General features: G+C 37.1%; 1 protein-coding gene across 3 annotated transcripts in view; it reads right to left on the reverse strand.

The window, feature by feature from the left end:
* MORC1 (MORC family CW-type zinc finger 1) overlaps window positions 1–25,448 on the reverse strand; it is a 162,926-nt gene that overhangs the window by 99,956 nt on the left and 37,522 nt on the right. For all 3 annotated transcript variants that reach the window (XM_053220815.1, XM_053220816.1, XM_053220814.1), the window contains exons 9-12: window positions 21,323–21,448; window positions 4,445–4,524; window positions 3,614–3,684; window positions 1,413–1,477 (exon numbers count right to left, since the gene is read on the reverse strand). In XM_053220815.1, the coding sequence (XP_053076790.1) occupies window positions 1,413–1,477; window positions 3,614–3,684; window positions 4,445–4,524; window positions 21,323–21,448 (342 nt within the window). The remainder of the gene's footprint in view (window positions 1–1,412; window positions 1,478–3,613; window positions 3,685–4,444; window positions 4,525–21,322; window positions 21,449–25,448) is intronic.

Consider the following 25,448-nt stretch of genomic DNA (forward strand, 5'->3'; position numbering starts at 1 on the left):
TTCTCAAGACTTTAAAGAAGGCTTTGCTATAGAAATTGCCTAAGTCAAATGGACTGATGAGTGGAGAAAGAAGTATTCCATATATATATATATATATATATATATACACACACACACACACACACACACACATATATATATATTCCTTATATATACATATATATAATGAAATATTGTCATTTACAATGACATGGATGAAGCAAGAGTATAATGTTAAGTGAAATAAGTCACTCAGAGAAAGACATATAGCATATTCTTTGATTCATATGTGGCATTTAAGAAACAAAACAAACGAGCAATGAGAAAAAGAAAGAAAGAGACCATCCAAGAAGAAACAGACTCTTAACTATAGAGAACAAACTAAGGGTTACCAGGGGTGAAGAGGGTGAGGGAATGGGTAAAATAGATTCAGGAGTGCACCTGTTGTGACGAGCACCAGGTGTTGAATGGAGCTGTTGAATCACTCTATTGTACACCTGAAACTCATGTTATACTGTACGTTAACTAACTAGAATTTAAATAAAAACTTAAAAAAAATAGAGGACCTTGTTTTTTTTTAATTTTTTTTAATGTTTATTTATTTTTGAGAGAGAGAGAGAGAGAGCATGAGTGGGGGAAGAGCAGAGAGACAGAGAGGGAGGCACAGAATCGAAAGCAGGCTCCAGGCTCTGAGCTGTCAGCACAGAGCCCAATGCGGGGCTCGAACTCACCAGCTGTGAGATCATGACCTGAGCTGAAGTCGGCCGCTCAACCGACTGAGCCACCCAGGCGCCCCAGAGGACCTTGTTTTTTAATATAGATTTCTATGGATTTGTTTAGTACTTATTTTGATAAATGCATAGTTAACACTTCAAATTTAGGTTTGAGGAAAGTTATGGTTATATAGCACTTCATAGTTCACAAACAATAATTCTGGAAACTAGTAATGCTTCCCTAAAAATTAGTTTCTCAAAGTTATCCCAGTTTTCAAAGACTGACCTTACCCAGACAACTCTGATTATTCTCAGTTTAACTTGTTTAACACCCAAGCTGGAGACCAAGTCAACCTTCCAAATGTAAATAATGGTTTTGTAATTTAGGGTTGCTATTTGTATCTTAACTATATATGTGGTACATGTATTTGAAACATTTTCTAAACATCTTAAATTTTATGCAAGTACTAGAAGAGAGAAGAAACCAGAACCAACCCTCCAGAGGGCTGTGTCTGCCAAAGGGCAAAAAAAAAGTAAAGTTGTCAGCTGATCCTCTGGGCAGAGTTCACTTCTTCAAGTGGGGGATTATGACATAATAAGATGTCATAGGCTGAGAAAGAGAAGTTATCACATTAACCACCAAATCTGCCTCCTCAGAAATCAGAATTTGCTTTATCAAAGTGCAAAGGATTCTGGCAAACAGAAAATCTTACATCATACCTCTGTTTCACTTTAAGAATCGTATGCTTTGCTTCAACATCTTCCAAAGCTTTCTGTAATACATCCTGGAGAAGTACATTTGGTTAGGAGAGAACATAATTCTATTAAATTAATGAAAGCTGAACTGATATTTATTATCCCATTACCCAAATGTTTCACAAGGGTAACAGTGATAGGTCACATTGCCTAATGCAATTGTATAATGGTAGACAATAAATACTTGCTAAATGATTCCATTCTAATAGCTAGGGGGACATACCAACTCCTGGCCCATGGTTCCCTTTTTGCACATAATCCAATGTTCTCTGTCTTTTAAAGAGCTATTTCTCCCTGTAATGTCACACTGGCTTTCACACAAAACTACACAAAAGCTTGGAAAAGTCATTCCATGTACCTAGACTCTGACTTTTGCTTGGGAGAACAACAACAACAACAACAACAACAACAAAATGCTAAATCACATGATCAAGTACTGTGGCATCTTTCAGAAAAAAAAAAGTTATTGAAAATTTTTGTCAGTCACCATAAGAAAACATCTTCTTTATTATCAAGTTCCAGATACCCTTGATACTCCCCAAGCTTTTCCCTTTATAGGATATCCCATCCCTAGGCTTTCTCCCTTTCAGAGTACCTGAATACCAATGCCCACCTGTCTTTCTTGTCTTCTCTTAATTTGATATACTGGCTCATTCACTGCCCTATCTCTAGTACACTAACTCTAACCAGGCAGAAAAGAAATAATGCATTATTATAATTTCACAAATAATAACAGATTTTTAATGTGCTCCATCTACCTGATGTAAAAGATGGGCATCTCATTTGGTGAATATACCACTGACTGAACATTATTTTCACTGACTTTAAAGTAAAAGCAAATGGTAACTGATTTGTAAGTATTTCACTTCAAATTCAACCACTCAACTGCCTAGAGGAATTTAAGAGGTCAAAAGCCAAGGTCATTCTGCTTTGCTCTCTTTGCCCAGCAACAAAGCAAGATGGTCAAAGACACCCCCCCACTCCTGTCAATGCACTTAGAGCATAAAGAAGCAATGAGAGGTAAGCCTAAGGCAAGAAGAAAGAAAGGTCCTGACCCATTAAAAAGCATCTGCTTCTCTTGTTTCTCAAATACATAAAGCCAAGGAAATTGATTTCTTTGAGACAAAATAAAAAAAAGCTTAAACCTTTCTTTAAAAATCAATAACAGTAAGATAGGTCTACATTTACTTTAAAATAATAAGTGAAAAGAAAAAAGTAAGAGAATTTTGGGAAGGCCATAGGTAGCTTTAGGACATTATCACGTGCTACTCTTTGATTTCATTCCCTATTCATGATCATTTGATATGAGAGAGCTCTTTATCAAACTCAGCCCTGGTCCTTGAAAGTTTAAGGGCGAATCACAGAAAGGATTCCTACACTGAGTCTGAAGAAGAGAATGAAGGAAAAGTGAAGTAAAGCATTTTTTTTCTCCATATACCTATTTATCCTTTTATATGCAAGTAAATAAAATGCTGCTTCATAATTTACCCTGGTAGAAAGCTTTGCACCGCATTTTTGGTAAAAACAAACCTACATGTCCTGAAGCAATATTCTTCTTCTTGGTTGCCATGCATTATAATTAATAATAATAGTTCTTTATAACCTATCTTACTCATGGGTGCATTGCAAGGAATATAGAAAATGTTTACGAACTATGTGGAGCAACTCATAAGAAAAAAGCTTTGTAAGCTGGAAGTAGTTATTAATATTCATAATTATAGCACATAATTCCTAGCACCAGAAAAAAGGATGGCTTATTAGTCTTCTCCTTGCGTTTCCCATTTATTCAGGTGCATAGGGAGCAATAATTTGAAAAGATATTTTCAAGGAAACTTGATAGGCTGCTTTTTTCTGCTAGTTTTTCATTATTTTCTCTCTTTCTCATATTACTTTTCTTTTCATTTTAAAGAAATGAGCTGCAGTGCTCTTCCCCACTGTTCCAAATTCACCCCACGTTGCTCATCTTTGCTCAGACTCAGCCTTCTCTCACTGCTGAGTACCCTCTCCTTTCTCTGCATGCCTCTGCTCTGTTTACCTGGGTTAAAATCAACTTAAGGTTCGGAGCTTGTCTGTGTTTATCAGTTTAGGAAGTAAATGATAAGAGACAACTGTGTACAGGAAAAAGCAAATGACACTTGGCCATTTAGGAAGACTATATGTCATACCTTGGCAGAAGACAAAGAAGTTCTGTCAGGCTGGTTTACTGTGATTTGTGCTTGTTTCAATACACGTTCAGCTGGAAGCAGAAGCAAGATAATTACAACATCAGAAAGTTCTTTTAATCAATTTTAAGTGAGCAGTGTGTATATACATTATGACCAGGACCAGTGGGAATGGCTTCCAAATAATAATCTCAGAAAATCCTATGTTCTTTCCACAGCTTTCACACATTCTCGGTGCAGGTAGCCACAATGGGCTTCCTCTTAGATATTATAATTGACAGGGCATAACTATATACCTACAAATTAAAGGGTTATGACTGAATGTTCGGCTGACAAACAATCAGCCAATGTAAAATGTAATGACAAAAATGTAAAAACTCTCTACAATCTGTGAAATATAGATTAAAGTTACTCCTTGCTTTTGGATCGCTGGAAAAATATGGCTTTGTCCTCTTTGGGGGGGGGCGCGGAATGAATGTGTAGAACATTCCTTCTTAAAGTGGGTATAAGGCTAGTCTCGAAAATGATCTAACTCGGCATCATGCCAACCAGAGTTTCTAATATATATCAATCTAGTTCCAAGTGTGTATTTGGAATAATAGAAATTAAATAATAATAAGTAAAAATATAATAACATACCTTTAATTAATATGTCATAATTCAACAAAGCCAGAGACAGAAAAATGTGTTATGAAGCTCCTTAGAGGCAGGAGTTCGATTAATTGTGGTCATTCCTACAACGCTATAACAGTATATATCTCAGAATAAAGGTACAATTAATGTTGGCTGAGTGAATGAACAACAATGAGATGTAGGACATAGATAATTACATACCAATCTTTACTGCTTCTTCTGCCTTTTCAACTTCATTTTTAAATGCTCCTTTAAAAGAAGACGTGACATACAGATACTTTCTGAAAAGAAAAAAAGAACTGATCAAGTCAGGTTATCATTTTAAGGTACATAATACTTAAAGAATATTCTTTAGAAAGAATATACACTCCAGATATACATAATTATGAAGAAAGCCTCACACAGTAAGTTGCATCCAACTAGTCAATCAGCAAACTGTATACCTAGGAAGAAATTCCTTGCCTTTCAATACTTGGCAATTTTGCTTTTGGAAGGGAACTTCAGGAGAGAGATAACAAAATTTCTGCCCATACAAATGTTCATTTATACATATAAAATGGGATCATTTTCTTAAAAAGAAAAATTTCTATGCAACTGCTCCATTACCAAAATTTCGAGCTAATATACATAACCCTCTTACTCAGGTCACTGACACTGGATAAACCAGTTCTCCTAGTCTCAAAACAGCTATCTCTAACTAAAATGCTCAGAAACATACATTACCATTTCAAACTACCAAAACATATTTTCCACTTTATTGCTCAAGAAGCTTGTTTTCAAAACCTCTTGTTTAGTGAGAGCTCTAGAACAATCAAGGAAAAGGAATAAACAAATAAATAGATAGGTAAATATATATTTATCTCCATAAACTCAGTCAGAGCAAAGTAGAGGTGAGGAAAGCCCTCTGGAATAGAGGTTCACTGAATGCAGATGAAACTATGTATATCTGTTACAGAGGATTCCTTAAAGTCAGGATTTTTCATAGTGGCTTAAATCATCATCCTGAGAAAAAATTCCAGAATATTGGATTTCAGAATGCTCAAAGCTCTGTACATCTCATTCTGTAACTTTTGCCTTATACCCCTGTGGACTCAGGCAGTCACCATTCTCTGATACCTTCTGTGTTTAGAAAGGCATCAAATGTTCAGCAAGAGGTGGGTAGAGAACTACAGGTATCCCTGAAAGCCAAAATATCCTCAGGCAGGCATTTTCTCAAGCAGAGGGAGAGTCTAAACCTATATGCCCCTGAGTTGATACCAGGGATAAGCAAAATATGGCCCATAGGCCAAAGTGAGCCAGCAGCTTGCTTTTGGCACAGCCTGAGACCTAAGAATGATTTTTCTATTTTTAAAGGAAAAATAAGAATATACAAAAGAGATGGAATGTGATCACATACTTACTATCAGGCCCTTTATTGAAAATGTTTACCAATCCCTGGAATCTATGCTAATAAGCAATGGCTTTTGAATGATAACTTGATCTAGAATTGCATTTATATCTTCTGACTTTCAAATAATGTGTACGATAATGCAAATTCATCACTATACAAACAGGTCACACATAGTTTAAATGTCTGTTAGCTGAAGTCTGTTTATATTTTAAGACTCTCTTCCATTATCTCCACAAATGCAGTACAAATACACTCAAGACAGAACACCATGATTAAGCATTAAGAATTGGACTACCTGGGGGCGTCTGGGTGACTCAGTTAGTTAAGCATCTGGCTCTTGATTTCGGTTCAGGTCATAATCTCACGGTTCATGGGTTCAAGCCCCACATCGGGCTCCACACTGAGCCTCCTTGGGATTCTGTCTCCCTCTCTCTCTGCCCTCCCCTGCTAGATCTCTCTCTCTCTCTCTCTCTCTCTCTCCCTCAAAATAAATAAATAAACATTAAAAAGAAAAAAAAAAAAAAGAATTGGACTACCCGGATCCCATCCTGTCTGAGTTAAAGTCCTATCTGTGTCCCTTAGTAGTGTAGCACTGGGCACATTATTTCATTTTCTGTGATTCCATTTCCTGTCTATAAGTGGGGATGGTAACAGGGGTATCTATCTCACACGGTTGTCATGAGAACTAAAAGTATCGATAGAGCTAAAGAATTTAGTCAATGCTAGTTTGGGATAAATGTTTACTACACTATTATTGTCTAATATTATCTATTAATATTATATTAAGTACTTGCTCCCTCAATGTAGGCTCTAGAGGGAAAATACATTGGGAATGAAGAAATAAGCAACTAGATAATTTTTTGTTCTCTTAAGACTCTGAAGGATTTATACAAGCTTGTCCAGTTATTTCCCTGAAAAGACTTACTGTTAAAAAATAACCAGGGGCATCTGGGTGGCTTAGTTAGTTAAGTGCCTGACTCTTGATTTCAGCTCAGGTCATGATCTTACTGTTGTGAGATGGAGCCCCACATCGGGCTCTGTGCTGACAGTGCGGAGCTTGCTTGGGGTTCTTCTCTCTCTCCCTCTCTCTCTGCCCCTTCCCTGCTCGTGCTCTCTCTCAAAATAAATAAACTTTAAAATTATTTAAAATTATTTTTAAAATATTGAAAATAACTAAAAATTATTTAAAACTTAATAATTAAAAAATTATTTAAAAATAAATGTCATCCTATATTCATCTACTTCTATGGTTTCACGAATAGTTCGTTATAATAACTAACTTTGTCTCTTTATTGCTAACTTTAATGTTCATTTTCCAATGAGATTATAGTTAGTCACAAGAAAGGAACACCCATAAAATCTAAAGTAAGGTAATTCTCAGTTTTTTCCCTTGATTTTCTTTCACAATGAACATTATTAAGTCATAACCTAGGTGTATTTCAAATCAGTCTCTAAGACATGTAGACAACAGCAAAACCTAAGTTTTAAAGCAAAAAAATTATTGGGTCTCTATATACTGGAATTGCCATTTGTTTTTTAAAAATCACATATTAATCACATACTTAATCTGGTTTGAATCATTCATTTGAAGTCACTTTTTTTAAACTAAAGTGAAATTAAGGAGAAGCTGAACAATGAAGTGATCCTTTAAAGATGATATGAATTAAACTATTTTATAGGTCATATTTTATAGCATTTCACAGACTCCATGCTTCATGCTTATACCCTAGAAAGTAAAAGTGGCACAAAAGAATGCCAACTATGCATTAGTGCTCAATTTTAAACAACAAAGACCAAAACAACATGTGCTCTGTTTGTAGTTTGTGTCACTGAGACAACCTGGTCCCAGATGATCTGAAACATCTCAGATGATCTGCATACTTTCATAGTTTAATTTTACAATTGTACATAACAATTACAAAAAGCTAACAATGAAATATATATTCTTGTGCAAGTTCAGTGTGATGAATCTGCCCATTCCTATAAAGGAAACAATTTTCAGTCAAATCCTCATCCTTAACTGGAAGTCTACCTCAGCCAGACACTTCTAATTTTTCCTACTGGTAGACTCTTGCAGATAAAAATGCCTTTAAGGGGCACCTGGGTGGCTCAGTTGGTCAAGCATCCAACTCTTGGTTTGGGCTAAGGTCATGATCTCATGATTGCGTGAGTTCAAGCCCCTGAGTCAGGCTCTGTGCTGGCAGCAAGGTGCCTGCTTGGGATTCTCTGTCTGTCTGTCTGTCTCTCTCTCTCTCTCTGTCCCTCCCCCACTCATGCTGTCTCTCTCTCAAAATAAACAAATAAACTTAAAAAAAAATTCCTTTAAAACCCAGAGTAATGTATCCCTTGGAGGATAAGGAAGAGAGCCCCTCTGGCTGTCAGCTCCTCCCTCCTTGCAACTGATGGCAGGGGCATGGTGTTCCCTCCAGGACTGGGCCTTCAGTTTCACAGTGGTTAGAATTTTTTCCAAACCCATCTCCCAAACTTTACTTTTATTTTACACTTCTGCCCACAACCCTAGCCCACAGCCTTCACCTCCACACTGTTTCTGCCTTCTCTCTATACCACCTTGTTTTGCCACATTTTAGGCCTTCACTCTTCCTCACACGCTACACTTTCTACCTCTCTGGTTTTTTCCAATGACTGCATTCAAATATTTTATGTTCACTTTCTACAAAAAACAATTTATTGAATATTTTCTTCTAAAGGAGCTAAGAAAACATAAAGTCAATGAAAAGCATTGAGAGGCGCCCGGCTGGCTCAGTCGGTAGAGCATGCAACTCTTGGTCTTGGGGTTGTAAGTTCGAGCCCCACGCTGGGTGCAAAAATTACTTACAAATAAAATCTTTCTAAAAGAAAAAAGAAAACTATTGAGGAAAATGAAAACTAAAACAGTATAAAAGTTTTGCTCCTTAGAATGGTAAAAATGAAAACAGAAAATACGATTAATAACAAGTGTAGATATGGAACCAGACAAAAGGGTGTGAAAATAAATTGGGTCTACTTCTTGGAGGGTAAATTAATGGTGTGCCCATCAAAATTAGTTGTGTACCTATCTTCTGACTCAGAAATTTACTTCTGTGTCTGTTCTACAGAAATAATGGCATATTAGCATAAATATACATCTGTCAAATAATGACCAAACATGTCCTGTAACAATAAAACTTTAGCACTGTAACAATAAAAACTCCAAAAATCTTGAATATATATATCAATAAACAGTTAAATAAAGTAATAAAGTACTGTATAAAATACTTAATGATGACAGAGAAAGATCTTCAAGAGACAATTTGTAAGTGAAAAGAGCAAGTTGTATATAAATTTTATGTTTTTTCTTTAAAGTTTATTTATTTATTTTGATAGAGACAGACAGTGCCAGTGGGGGAGGGGCAGAGAGAGAGATAGAATCCCAAGCAGGCTCCATGCTGTCAACGCAGAGCCAGACACAGGGCTTGAACTCACAAACTGTGAGATCATGACCTGAGCAGAAATCAAGAGTTGGAAATTTAACCAACTGAGCCACCCAGGCACCCCTAAATTTTATGTTTTAAAAAAGTATAAATGTGTATGTGAGCACACATGTATGTATGTGAATGCACTGTGCATAAGACAATCTGGAAGAATATTTATTGAACTTCTAGCAGAGGTTCCTATTTAGGGATATTATGTTTTGCTAGAGCACACAGTGAATGACACGTGGTAAAGGGGGGTTTTAGTTACTTGATTTTTTCCAATATCTAACTCTGTATTATTTGAATTTTTATTAGTTTTACATTTTTTTTAATTTTTTTAACGTTTTTATTTATTTTTGAGACAGAGAGAGACAGAGCATGAACGGGGGAGGGTCAGAGAGAGGTAGACACAGAATCTGAAACAGGCTTCAGGCTCTGAGCTGTCAGCACAGAGCCCGACGCGGGGCTCAAACTCACAGACTGTGAGATCATGACCTGAGCCGAAGTCGGCCGCTTAACCGACTGAGCCACCCAGGTGCCCCTAGTTTTATATTTTTAAGAGCAAAATAGAACTCCTCACCCTCAAGAGAAATAAAAATATGAAAAAACAGAGTAAATTTTAACGTTTTATGTTGCAGAAGTATAGAGCATTGCTATAAAGCATTCTGAGTGACTATTTCGATCATAACCACCTTCAGAAATTTAAACTTTCATTGGCATTTAATACTGACATGTACAATTTGTACAAAACATTTTGGCTAATATATAGTATTTTAAATTTAAGATTCAGAAAAAAAAACAGACTACAAGTAAAGAAAACTACAGTTCCAAACTTACTTATGCAGATAAAATTAGCCCCCAATTATGAACTATAACCATGTTGCAGTATCCACAAACATAATTATTCTTTTTAAATTATGAGACTTTACCTGGTTTATTCATACTATAAAATAGTTATAGTCCTTAATTATTCATCAAAACATGTAATGAGGCATGATCAAAAATTTTCTGGCCAGTATAATGTCAATAGCTAGACCTGGATGTCAGGTAGACCACTCACACTTAGTACAACCAGAATGAGTAGAAATAGCTCCATTGACCATCACTCCTAACCTCTACCCTGTATCTTCCCTATCATTCTTAAGATTTTGCTCAGGCAAAAGACTTAGAAGGCATTCATGGCTCCTAAGTTCCTCTCCACTCCACATCCAAGCCATCAGGAAGTCTTGGTGGCTCTGTCTTTATATTAGATCTATAAACTGAATGATACTCACCACTCCAGCCCAGGCCACAGTAATTTCTCACCTGGAATACAGTAATGGTATCCTAACTCATCTCCCTTCCTCATTTCTTGCCCCATATAAAATCAATTCCCCACTCAGCAGCCAGAATAATCTTTTAAAAGCATAAATCAAGTAATGCTCTTTTCTCAAAACTCTTTATATTCTCAATACAACCACTTTTTGTCACGTTGCTCAAGACCCTACAGCATCTGCCCACATCTACCTCACCTCTTCCTAATCACTGTGCTTGAGCCATGTTCGCCCTTTTAGCCTGTCTTTACACTTACTCTCCTCTCTTCCTGGAAATGTCTTCCCATAAAATTCTTTCATAACTTACTGTGGTGCCCACCCTCCAAGATGTCCTCTGACAGAGTTACTCCCCCCTGGTATCTGTGCCTTTGTGCAGTGCCCTCCCACACTGAATCCAGGCTGACCCGTGTGACCAAAAAAGCATGGCAGAAATGAGGGCATGTGACTTTTGAGACCAGGTTCTAAAAGACTGCAGTTTCTACTTTGTTTTCCTGAATTGCTCCCTCTGGTAGAAGCCATTTCCTGTGCCATGAAAGCACTCAAGATGCCCAGTGCAGTGGTCCCGATAAAGAGGAACCAAGCTGCCAGCCATGTGAAGTCAGCCACCTTGGAAGTGTAGCCTCCAGCTCCCATCAAGCCTCTAGCAACCCCAGGCAAAATCTCTTGGCAACTTCATGAGGGATCCCAAGATAAAAGCACCCCACAGAACCACTCTCCAATTTCTGACCTATAGGAACTGAGAAATAACAGATGGTTACTTTTATTAGGAAGCCACTTAGAACGTAAGCTTTATGAGGGAAGGACCCTTCTGTTGTTGCTGTGCTGAATCCCAAATGCCTACAAGACTGCCTTGCATAGGGTGGTCATTCTGTCCACTTGACATGATCCAGTTGTACAGTAACATGTACATAATGTAAATAATGTTTATTTGCGAATATGTCGAAAAGTGTGCTGAGTATTTTCATGTTTAAAACAAAACATATTATGGGGGCATCTGGGTGACTCAGTCATTAATCGTCTGCCTTTGGCTCAGGTCATGATCTCACAGTTTGTGAGTTCGAGTCCCACCATGGGCTCTCTGCTGTCAGCATAGAACCTGCTTCAGATCCTCTGTCTCCCTCTCTCTCTGCCCCTCCCATGCTTGTCTTCTCTCTCAAAAATAAAATAAAAACATTAAAAACCCTATTTAAAAACATATTTTTATTTTAATCCTCACAACAATCCTAAATGGCAGAGGAATTCTCAATGCACGGTGGTGAAGTGTCAGGCTTAAGGTACTGCCGAAGGTCCACAGCTAGTAAATGACAAAATCAAAACTCAGATCCAGGTTTGGCTGATCCAAATTTTGTTTTTGACTACCAGTGTATAACAAAAGATTAAATAATTCAGATTATACAAATTCATGAAGGGACACATAAGATGTACAGTTTACAAAAGAAATACTTTTAAAGTGTTATTAGTCTATTTAAGTGGGTGGGATACGAGAGGGTACAAAGCATTCCTAGAAAATTAAAAGACTGTCCCACAAGCATAGTATTGGAGAGTATTCAATAGCAAACCATAAACTTAGTGTCCCTAAATAACTTACAAAGAACCTGCTGCTCCAATGAGAAAGCAGGTTGACTCCAATTCCACATCATTTGGGCTCCTTTCAGTGTTAGGGGTCTATGGCAAAGAAGTTTTAATGATGAATGAAGATCTTTAAATTTTTTTAAAAACGTTTATTTATTTTTGAGAGAGAGAGAAACAGAGCATGAATGGGGGAGGGGCAGAGAGAGAGGGAGGCATAGAATCTGAAACAGGCTCCAGGCTCACAGCTGTCAGCAGTGAATTACATGACTTCTCTGAATATCCTTATACCAAATGCCAAAGGAAAAAGGTAATCTGTATGCCTCTTCCTTGCAAAAACAGCCTAACACTCCCATGCTGAGCTAGCTCTGTCTTCTACTTCTATTCAGCCATCCAAGTTCTGCCCTCTGAATTCCCAGCTATCACATGACAAGGCTATCACATTTTCATTAAGGCCTTTCTCTCCTACATAAAATGATGCTCAATTCTATCAATGACCCCCTACCAGGTCATTTTCTGTAACCTGGTAAATCCATGTCCCTCCTAAAGCATCCCCATCCAAACATCACTCTCCAGACACGGTGTAAGCAGGATATGGTTTATCAGTACCATCACCATCTTGTTAAGTTCCATAAACATCTTAGCAACTCTGTCACACTCTCAGCTTATACTAAGCTTGTGATCAATTAAGACATCTATGCTTTTTTTTTCATGTAAATCACTTTCCAGTCTATACTTACATGATAGATTTTTAAAACCTAAACTCAGGTTTAGTTACATTAGTTACACCACATTTATCGTTTGGACTTTAACTCTTTCATATATTGTTTCTGTTATGCCTACTGGGAGAGATTCCTCCTAATTCAGGGTCAAACATGAATTCAAACATGTTTGTTTTATATACAAGTTACTGATAAAAAGTAATGAACAGAATATGACCAAGGAAGGAAACCAATCACATGACACCAAAAATTCCTATCTAGTCCTCTTCTGAACCTGTTAGAGACCTTGGGATAAAATTAGCTAAAGCAACTATAATTTTACCCACAGTATTCTTTTTTCTGTTTGATATAAAAATACAGAAAATGACTAACCACAAAGTACAGTCATGTATTCTTATAAATAATACTTCAGTGTTCATTTCTAGAAGTTTAGGTCACCTCTGGGTGACCAAGAGGCCAAAGCATTTAATCACTGTTTAATACCTTTTACATGCCCCTACTTTGGTCAAATAGGGACATTCCAAGCGTTTAATTTGTTCTGATGCATCCATGAGAGCTATAATGCCTTGAAAGAAAGAAAGAAAGAAAGAAAGAAAGAAAGAAAGAAAGAAAGAAAGAAAGAAAGAAAGAAAGAAAAGGCTAACCCAAGGATGACATAACATAGAAGGAACTGTACACTTTCTTACACAAAAATTTTGCCTCCAGAGAACCTTTAAGGGAAATCATATGCAAGTAAATATGGCAAACAGAGAGAGGGGTAATCCTAAAGGATAAAGCTATGAAGGATTAAATCAGTCCATACCGTAAATACCAAGTATCAGATTTGACAGTTTATCAGAACCTCATATGAAACTTGGCAAAGGTACAAGCCTCCTTAACTACCTTTTAGGGAACAAAATAAGCATTTATATTATATCTACTTCCTGGTAACATATATCTAAGAATATCACTTTAAAAGGTGAATAAAAACGTGCTAGAATGGGAAACAGTCATCACTTAATACCAGTAATTTAGATAGATGAAATTCCATTTACTAGAATTCCCTGAGAAAATAGAGACAAATCCACATTTTCCTTTGGCTTAAAACATTTTTTTCCCAAACTCACTAAGATGGAAGCAATTTAATTTGAAAAGATCAGCTATATTGATTGATCCAGGAGACCCCTGGTACTTCCCAGAAGAATGAGACTGATGAAAAGGAAGCATCACTTTGATACAAACTGGGAAATGAACAGAAGATTTATAAAGAAAGTCTCAGGCATGTTATATTTCACTTTTCAAATATGATCTTCAGTAGAATCAGAAATCAAAAGTGAAGCAGGAAGGCAGTCTAAGATGACAGTGTAGGAAGAACCTGACCATCTTCTCCCATGATGCACTGAATGTATACCTACATATAAAGCAATTCCTCCTGAAGAAATGACACTGACTGAACAGCTTCTGCACAATAAACGATAGAGAAGGGTAGGAGAAAGGGAGAAACAGTAACAATGGCAACTGTAACCTACAGTAGAGAGGGATATCACTGGCAGGGGTGGGGGGAGGGCTATTCACAGACTCACCCACCATGGGGCAGAGTGAAAAAAGAACTGTTTAAAGGGCAACAAGATTTGAAGTGAAGGAAATCCATTCACTAACCTAGAGAATCTGCTAAATGGGTGGGAAACTGCCAGAACCCTCTCCAGGGTCAAATATACCAGTGTGCACAATTCTTCCCCCACCACCTTGATAGCACAAATGAGAACAGGGTCCAGGCACTCTAGCCAGCCTACTAGAGCCTCACCAGTGTGTCCTGGGTCCCTGTCCCACACCATCTTCAGAAGGTGGCCCCAACATAGCATGCTCTAGGACCTTCCCAGCCTGTGCTTAATCCAACCACATTGCCAAAGCAGCCCTGGTATGGCACACCCCAGCCCATATGCCATCCATCTGGCCTTCCAAAGCTACCAGGCACATGCAGTCTACTCAAAGGACACACCCCTACACAAGGTCACTACTTCAAGACCTGTTCCACGTAATTCATAGAAATGAGCACGGAAAGTCAAACAAATGAGGAGACAAAGGAGTAAATTCCAAGTGAAAGAACAAGATAAAACCCCAGGAAAAAAACTCTAATGAAACAGAGATAAGTAACTTACCTGATCAAGAGTTCAAAGTAATGATCACAAAGATAGATGCTCACTGAACTTCGAAGACTAGAGGAACCCAGTGAGAATTTCAACAGAAAGTTAGAAAATATAAGAAAGAACCAATCAGAGCTGAAAAGTATAATAACTGAAATGAAAAAATATACTTAAGGGAAGTCAACAGCTGATTAGGTGATATAGAAGAGTGCATCAACAAACTGAGAGAAAAAATAGTGGAAATTACCCAATCAGAACAACAACAATAAAAGAGTTTTAAAAAATTATGACAATTTAAGAAACCTCTGGGACAATATCAAGCATACTAACACTGACATTACTGGGGTCCCAGAAGGAAAAGAGAAAGGGACAGAATATTATTTGAATAAATAATGGCTGAAAACATCCCTAACCTGGGGAAGAAAGCCTTTACAGAGAGTCCCAAACAAGATGAACCCAAAGAGATTCATAATAAGACATATAACTAAAATGGAAAAATTTAAAGATAAAGAAAGAATATTAAAGGCCACAAGAGAAAAACAATTATCTACATACAAGGGACACCCCATAAGGCTATCAGGTGATTTTTCAGCAGAAACTTTGCAGGCCAGAAGGGGATGGCAGGATATATTTAAAGCGCTGAAAGGAAAAAAACCTACAACCAAGAATACTATACCTGGCAAGGTTATAATTCTGACTTGAAGGAGAGATAAAGAGTTTCTTAGGCAAGCAAAATTTAAAAAGTTCATCACCACTAAACTGGCCTACAAGAAATGTTAAGTGAAAAAAGTAATGACCATAACTTGAAATAAGAAAATACAATAAGAAAAAAATCTCTTTGGGGAAAAAAAAGAAAGAAAGAAAAAAATCTCATTGGTAAATGCAAAAATATAGTAAAAGCAGTGCATCAACCACTAAACAAAACATGGAGGGGAGGGGTGTAGAAATGTAGCGCTTTTAGAATACATCCAAACTTAAGTGACCATTAGCTTGAAATAGACTGCTACATATATAAGCCAAGATATATGAGCCTTAAGGTAACCATAAAACAAAACCTACCATAGATACAAAGAGAAGAAAGAGAAAAGAACCATAACACTAAAGAAAACCATCAAACCACAGGGGAAAAGAGTGAGAGAAGAAGGAAAAAACAGAGAAGAATTACAAAAGCAACCAGAACTGCAGCAACTTCTTACTAGAGATGTCTCCAGAGACAAAGGAAACAAAAGCAAAAATGAACTATTGGGACTTCATCAAGATAAAAAGCTTCTGCACAGTGAAGGAAACAATCAACAAAACTAAAAGGCAACTGACGGAATGGGAGAAGATATTTACAAATGACACACTGGATAAAAGGTTAGTATCCAAAATTTATAAAGAACTTACCAAACTCAATATCCAAAAAATAAATAATCCAATGAAGAAATGGGCAGAGGATATGAACAGACATTTTTCCAAAGACGGCATCCAGAAGGCTAACAGACACATGAAAAGATACTCAATATCACTCATCATCAGGGAAATACAAATCATAACTACAATGAGATACCACCTCACACCTGTCAGAATGGCTAAAATTAACAACTCAGGAAACAACAAATATTGGGAAGGATGTGGAAAAGAGGGAACACTTTCCACTGCTGGTGGGAATGCAAACTGGTGCAGCCAGTCTGGAAAACAGAATGGAAGTTCCTCAAAAAATTAACAATAGAACTATCTTACAACTCAGCAATTGCACTACTTGATACTTACCCAAAGGACACAAAAATGCTGATTTGAAGGGGCACGTGCACCCCTGTTTATAGCAGCACTATCAACAATAGCCACATTAAGGAAAGAGCCCAAATGTCCATCAACTGATGAGTAGATAAAGAAGATGTGGTGTATATACATACAATGGAATATTACTTGGCAATCAAATAGAATGAAATCTTGCCATTTGTAACAAATGTGGATGAAACTAGAGTGCTTTATGCTAAGCAAAATAAATCAGGCAGAGAAAGACAAGTATCATGTGATTTCACTCATATGTAGAATTTAAGAGACAAAACAGATAAACAGAGGGAAAGGGAAAAATATGATAAAAACAGAAGCAGGCAAACCATAAGAGACTCTTAACTACAGAGAACTGAGGGCTGTTGAAGGGGAGATGGGTAAGGGAATGAGCATTAAGGAGGGCACTTGTTGGGATGAGCACTGGGTGTTATATGTATGAATACGTATGATGAATTGTGAATTGTACTCCTGAAACCAATACTAGACTCTATGTTAACTTGACTTCAAATTAAAAAAAAAAAAAACAAAAAACAGAAAACAATAAAATAACAATAAGTACATGCCTATTAACAATCACTTTAAATGCAAATAGACTAAATGCTCCAACCAAAAGACACAGGGTAACTGAATAGATAAAAAAAGAAACAAAACAACAAACAAGAAACCATCTACATGCTGCCTACAAAAGACTCACTTAAGACCAAAAGACAGAAACAGACTGAGTGAAGGGATGGTAAAAGATATACCATGCAAATGGAAACAAAAAGAAAGCTGGACTAGCAGTACTCATGTCAGAAAAATAAATTTTGAAACAAAGACTGTAACACAAAACAAGAAAAGGCATTACATTATAATAAAGGGATCAATCCAACAAGAGGATATAACATTCATAAATATTTATGCAGCCAACATACCTGTACCTAAATACATAAAAGCAAATATTAATAGATAAAAGGAGAAATAGACAGTAATACAATAATAGTAGAAGACTTTAATACCCTACTTACATCAATGGATAGATCATTCATACAGAAAATCAGTAAGTAAACACTGGCCTTAAATGATATATTAGAGCAGATAGACTTAATATGCATATAACATTTCATCCCCAAACAGGAGAATACACATTCTTTTCAACTGCACGTAGAACATTCTCCATCACATGTTAGGCCACAAAACAGGTCTCAATAAATTCAAGAAGACTGAAATTATATCAAGCATCTTTTATGATCACAAGGGTATACAACCAGAAATTAATTACAAAAAGAAAACTAAAAAAACACAAACAAATGGAGACTAAACAACATGGGTCAATGAAGAAAAATATCAAAGACAACTTTTTTAAGGTTTATTTATTTTTTAGAGAGAGAGAGAGAGAGAGAGACAGAGACAGAATGTGAGCAGGGGAGGGGCAGAGAGAGAGGGAGACATAGAATCCAAAGTAGGCTCCAGGCTCTGAGCTATCTGCACAGAGCCCAATGAGGGGCTTGAGCCCACAAACCATGAGATCATGACCTGAGCTGAAGTTGGATGCTTAACCAACTGAGCCACCCAGGTGCCCTTCAAAGATGAAATTTTAAAATACCTTAGGACAAATAAAAATGAAAAGACAACTTAACAAAATCTATGGAATGCAGCATAAGCAGATCTAAGAGGGAATTTCACAGCAATACAGGCCTACCTCTAGAAAGAAAAGTATCACAAATAGATAATCCAACTATATATCTAAAGTGACTAGAAAATGAAAAACAAATGAAACCTAAGTTAGTAGAAGGAAGGAAATAATGAAGATCAGAGAGGAAATGATTGAAATGGAGATTTCAAATAGAAAAGATTAAACTGGAAAGTTTCTTTGAAAAGATAAACAAGGGGCACCTGGGTGGCTCAGTCAGTTAAGCATCCGACTTTGGCTCAGGTCATGATCTCACAGCCCATGAGTTCGAGCCCCGTGTCAGGTTCTGTGCTAACAGCTCAGAGCCTGGAGCCTGCATCTGTGTCTCCCTTTCTCTCTGCCTCTCCCCTGCTCATGATCTGTCTCTCTCTGTTTCAAAAATAAAAAAAAATAAAAAAATTAAAACACTAAAAAAAAAAAAAGATAAACAAAATCAATAAACCTCTAGCCAGACATCAAAAAAAGAGAGAGGGCCCAAATATATAAAATCAGAAATGAAAATTGGAAAGTTATAATTGACATCACAGAAATACATAAGAATTAGAAGAGACTACAACAAATAATTATATGCCAGTAAAATGGAAAACCTGGGAAAATTAAATTCCTAGAAACCCACAACCTTCCAGACTGAATCATGAAGAAGAGAAAATGTGAGATTACAAGTAATGAAATTAAATCAATAATTTCAAAACTCTACAAAACAGAAGTCCAAGACCAGATGGCTTCATGGGTGAATTCTAACAAACATTCAGTTAGTACTTATCCTTCTCAAATTATTCCAAAAAATTAGAAAGGAAGGAATGCTTCCAAACCCGTTTTGTGAGGCCAGCATTACTCTGATACCAAAAACAGACAAAGACACCACCAAAAAAGAAAACGCCACCTACTGAATGGGAGAATCTATCTGCAAATCAAACAATCAATAAGGAGGTAATATCAAAACACAAAGAACTTACACAACCTAGTGACAAAAAAAACCCAAACAATCTAACTTAAAAAAAAATGTGTGAAGGACTTCCACAGACAATTTTCCAAAGAAGACATACAGATGACCAAGAAACACATGAAAAGATGCTCAATATCACTACTCATTAGTGAAATGCAAAAATAACACCCACAATGAGATATCACCTCACACCTGTCAGACTGGCTATCATCAAAAAGACAAAAAATAACAAGTGTTGGCAAAGATGTGGAGAAAATGGAACCCTTGTACACTATTGGTGGGAATGTAAACTGGTACAGCCACTGTGGAAAATGGTATGGGGGTTCCTCAAAAAATTAAAAGAAGAACTACCATACAGCTCAGAAATTCCACTTCTGGGTATTTATCTGAAGATAACAAAAACACCAATTCAAAGAGATGTATGCAATTCTGTGTTCATTGTAGCAATATTTACTACAATATAGCCACAATATGGAAGCAACCTACATGCATGCGTGCGTGGACACACACACACACACACACACACACACACACACACACACAAATGGAACATTAGTCATAAAAATGAATGAAATCTTGACATTTGTAAAATCATGGATGGACCTATAGGGTATTATGCTTTTATGAAATAAGTCAGACAAAGAAAGACAAATGCTGTAAAATTTCACTTACATGTGAAATCTAAAAACATGAATGAACAAACAGAACAAAACAGAAACAGACTCACTGATACAGGAAACAAAACATTGATTACCAGAGAGGGGACAAGCTGGGGCAGGCAAAACAGGTGAAGGGTATTAAGAGGTACAAACTTCCAGTTATAAAATAAATAAGTCATGAACATGTAGTGTATACCACAAGGAATATGGTCATTGTAGTAAGTTTGTATGGTGACAGATGGTAACTAGACTTAGGGCATATTGATATGAGTGACTGCAAGGCCCCAGGACAGCCACTGCTTTTCCATGAAAATAAGACAACATAACAAATGTAGGTCTACTATACAGAGTTAGTGTAGTATAGGGGAAAAGAGCACAGAATTTGAATTGGTAAAGACTTCGGAGCCAGAATATTTGAGCTCTTGTTCAGTTGTGACATTTCCTTATCTCTGAAATGGTGATAATTAAACATGACCCACAGGGTCACTGTGAAAATTAAAAAAAAACAATGCATATAAAAAGGCATATATAGAGAGAGAGACAGTGTTCAAACATTAAACATTTCTCCCAGTAGATATTAAGCTCCTCAAAATCAGAACTAATTTTATCTTTCTATATTTTGTACCTAACACAATCTCAGGACTCACAGGAGACTCTGATAAATGTTTGGTGAGTAAATGAATGACCACCCAGAAACAACACACACACATACACTCTTCTGACTGCATATACAGTTGGGTAAGATAAATTTAAAATATGCAAATATCAGCTTCAAAGAAGCTTATGCTGGTACAGACTTCTGGTTACAAAATAACTAAGTCATGGTGATGTAATGTACCACATAGTTAACAATACTGTAATGCATAGTTGAAAGTTGCTAAGAGAGTAGATCTTAAAAGTTTTTATCATTAAGAAAAATGTATAACTATGTATGCTTATGCACATTAACAAGACTTATTGTGGTATAATAAAAAAAGTTCATGCTAAAATGTAAAAAACAACTAAAATATAACTGAACCACACAGTGTTTATAAATGTGTTCATTCTATACATAAAATATACATACACATGTATGTATGATTTAGTAGTTCAAATTGTGTAAACAGAAATATAAGTGAACTGTGATTTTTATAATGGAACCGATCACAATCAAAGCACCTAAGATTCAATAAGTCAAAAACAAATTCCTACTTGGAGTGGTTATCTAACTTAAGAGGGTTCCCTGCAATTTGTGGCTATTATGGCCAAATATTTGTTACACGTGATTACTGCTCAGTAAACCTTTCAGAAGCAGTCTGAATTTTATTTACCATAGTAAAAATCTTACCATCAAATTGTAAAATCTTACTATCAAATTATAAAATTCTTACTATCAAATCACTTAAACAATTTGGGGGAGGAGCCTATTGATTTTAGAAAATAAAAACTACAAAGATAATTTAAAGAAGGTGAGTTACCTGGGTCTGTAGAGGCAATAACATAGGTGTTTTGTTTGAACTCTTTTGGCCTGAATGAATATTCTCATCCAAGGTTCAAAATACAGAACAGATGTGTAGGCTCTGAATGACCATCTCTCTGGAAAACTAGAATAGAAAATACCAAAGACCACACTATAAAGGATGCAAAAATGCCATGTCTTTCAGAAGAAAAAAAATCAGACTAACAGGTTATGACGGTTACCACCAGCAGCTTCAGGAACTTTTCCTCTAAACCTAATGACAACACACTCCAGCAAATCTTGCAACACTCACATAACCTCATTAGGCAGGCCTCTAAATATAAAGGGCTACATAAATAACCTATCCTGTGATTAGAACCAGTTTTTTGTTGGCAACTGATTCTAAGTAGACTTACATCAGCAATAGAAAATACACTTTCCATTAAAGCTGTTGGATCGGAAGGACAAAACCAAGTCAAACAAACAAAACAATCCCCCTGCTCAAATGTAACAAGAAGAATCTAGGCCCACAGGAATACGAAACGTTTCCATGAAGTTAATATAAGTGGAGAAAAACAATAAAAATGCTTCATTTGCATTTAAAATTATAAACAAGAAATATAAAACTTCATTCTGCAAATGCAGTAAGCATTAAGTATTTATGGCCAGCTGAGGGGAGAAGTCTGATGTGGTAAGGGAGAGAGGAGAAAGAAAAATAAAGGACGGAAAGGCAGTAAAATGGGAGCAGACACAATGTAAACAGGCTTACGAAGAAAGCTAACCTTGTAAAACTGCACGTTGCTGGGAAATCACTCTGTTGCTGTATCCTAACTCCAGGGACCTTCTATATTAAAGTCCATTTACGAACTGTAAATCTTCGCCAATTAGACAAGAAATAAAGATCAAAAACAAACCCAGCTATGCTTAGGAAGCAGCGTTCTTTACCTACTGGGTCCCAGAAAAGGCTACTAGGTCAAGTAGAAAGCAGGGAGCCCTATGCCCATCATGACTAGAGGGAGACAAAGATGATGGAAAGGAAACATAAATCCTGTCTGAGGGGAAGTGCTCAACAGAGTCACAGACCACTGCCAGTTAGTAAGAAAGGAGAGAGCTCCAAGGAATTTACCAAAATGAACATGAAGCCCGAAAGAAAGCCAAGGATTTTCTGGTTGGTTATAAGTTCTTTTAGGATTTCTTTTGTTTAAAAGGAAATTCTTTTCAAGTAAGACTTGAGTAAAATTTCCCAATATAAATTATATAAAAAGTACCTAGTCCATGGCTATTACTCCATAAATACTAATGCATCTTTAATACGACCAGGGAGGCTGTCTGCATTATGGTGCAGCACAATAATCAGATGCTGCACAATCAAGTAAATCCTCACCTGTTAAAAGAAAAAGGAAAAAAAAGTCACCTGGAGACACTATAAGTCTTCCAAGGACTTCTGCTATTTACTCAAATCCTTTCTGGATCTGTTGATTAAAAATTGCCCTTGGGGCACCTGGGTGGCTCAGTTGGTTGAGTGTCCGACTTTGGCTCAGATCATGATCTCACCGTTCCTGAGTTCGAGCCCCGCATCGGGCTCTGTGCTGACAGCACAGAGCCTGGAGCCTGGAGCCTGTTTTGGATTCTGCGTCTCCCTCTCTGTCTCTGCCCCTCCCCCGCTCATGCTGTCTCTCTCCCTCAAAAAATAAACATTAAAAAAATATTTTTTAATAAAAAAATAAAATAAAAATTGCCCTTAAAGCCAGTAGCTTTCTCTGACTCTCCTAAAAGCTAACACATCTCTGTCGTTTGAAAGTAAAAGTCAGAAGTAATTTAAAGCCAAGTTTGATAATTTGAGAAATAATGATGAAAGATCAAACTGGGTTAGACAAATTTGGGTTAAAAAAAAAAAAAAAAATATATATATATATATATATATATATATATATATATATACACATACACACACACACACACACACACGTACACATACACAGGGACACCCAGGTGGCTCAGTTGGTTGAGTGTCCAACTTCGGCTCAGGTCATGATCTTGCAGTTTGTGAGTTCAAGCCCCGCATCGGGCTCTGTGCTGACAGCCTGCTCAGAGCCTGGAGCCTGCTCCAGATTCTGTCTCCTTTTCTCTCTGCCCCTCCCCCACTTACACTCTGTCTCTGTCTCACTCAAAAATAAAGAAACGTTAAAAAAAAAAGGAATTTCTAAAAAATATAGATATACAATATATATGGGTATATATGGGTCTAATACACACACACACACACATATACATATATATGCACACACACACACACACACACACGCACACAAAAACAAAATAAGGAAACTAGCAATTCCAGCATTTTATAACTCACTTTTTGTACTCATCCAATCAATATCTATAAGTAAATAGTCATAGCAGGTGTGTTGGTGATGCTTAAGACCTCCTTTCTGTTAGGAAATTCACTAGAAGGGCTCATGGGACTTAGCACAGAATTGCACTTATGGCTAAGTTTTATCATAGCGATGCAGTAAGGGTATAGAGTGGATCCTAATGGGGAAAGATAGGTGAGGTCTGGAGGAATCCAACTGCAGCTTTCTTGTGTTTTCCCTCTCAGTGTCAAACAGAGGGCATTCTTCCCCCACCTATGAAAATGCAGCAACACATGTGTGATGTTTCTGCCTAAGGAAGCCATCAGAGACAGCACTGAAGGGTTTTATGGGGGGTGGTCACATAAGCACCCTCTGCCAGCATGTATCAAAATTCCAGCATAACCATATTATTTGCATAGGCTAGATATAGTAAACCAACCTTAATTGTTAGGAAAAGTTTTCTATCAGTGTAGGGGCCTTTACCAGCCAAGTTCCCAGAACTTTACCAGCCAAGTTCCCAAGGCCCAACCTTGACAGCTAGACTTTCTAAGGACGAAGACTTCTATGTTAACCCTTTTCTACACACATGCCACTTTGGAAAGTTCCTATTTATTTGTAACAAACAGAATGGCAATACTTCTTATGCTATTGTGATGTCTGTGATAGAAAGAAGATGAAGAAGGCTAAATATAAAATCTACATATGAAATGGGCTACGCAGTATAACTTGTGAACTTTATATGCGGTATGAGGTCCTTCATGATCTGATGACCTCTAAACTCTCCAGCCCCGTCTCTTGCCAGCTTTAGTCTAGGCATTTAGGAACGCTCTTGGTTCTCTAGATATGGGTCATGCTTTCTTATCCCTATGCCTTAGCACATTCAATTCCTTGGCAATTTTTGGTTAGCTCCTTTTCCCCCTTCAGGATGCAACTTGAGATCTCACGGCCTCTTGAAGCTTTCCCTCACTCCCCAAGATTGGGTGAATCATGTACTTCTGGGGCTCCCCTCCTTCTTCTGTGCCTCCCCATTACAGCACTTCCCACTTAGTAGTGTCTCTGTCTTTATCTGCATCCCCATCAGGCTACAAACCCCATGAAGGTAGCACCCTCACCCATTAATATTTGTTGAATAAATAATAATTATTCAGGACTTTGTTGGCTTAATGTAGAATGAACAACAGGGTTCCCTTTACAAGAAAGACTCTTTAATGACTGATCATCTTCAATGACGATGCTCTCAATATTTATAAATAAGGCCATTGGGAAACTGAAATCCAAATGTACTAAGTAATAAAGTTATCTTCAAAAGATCTAAGAAATAAACAGTGTTATTCTCCCCCCATCAGGAACTACTTCACATATTTTTTCCAAGAAGTGCTCTTCTCTTGTGTACTCCTAAATGTCTTTCTTTTCCATCTGAAACTCTGGCAGAAGTGCCCATATCTCTATCTTTGTATCTCTCTTTCTCTCTCATTTCTATTTAACTGGCTATAATAAACTAGAGAAAGGAAGAGAGAATGCTCCCCAATACACACACACACACACACACACACACACACACACACAGTGCCACATGACAGCTATGTGGAAAGAAGACAGTGTTTTAAGGCAGTAACTGGCTTCAAAGTCTGTGGAATATAACAGCAGATGGAGCAGTCTATGTGTTTGCCCCCTGCTCAGTGTTTGGCATTCTTAAAAAGTCTCTAATTCAGCCTCCAGCTGGCCTCGGTGTGGCCTCTTTCTTCTCCCAATCTACCCACATTGTTCTGCTTTAAGTGTCGTTCTGTACAC

Source organism: Acinonyx jubatus, chromosome C2 (genome assembly GCF_027475565.1).
Source record: "Acinonyx jubatus isolate Ajub_Pintada_27869175 chromosome C2, VMU_Ajub_asm_v1.0, whole genome shotgun sequence".
Lineage (NCBI taxonomy): Eukaryota > Metazoa > Chordata > Mammalia > Carnivora > Felidae > Acinonyx > Acinonyx jubatus.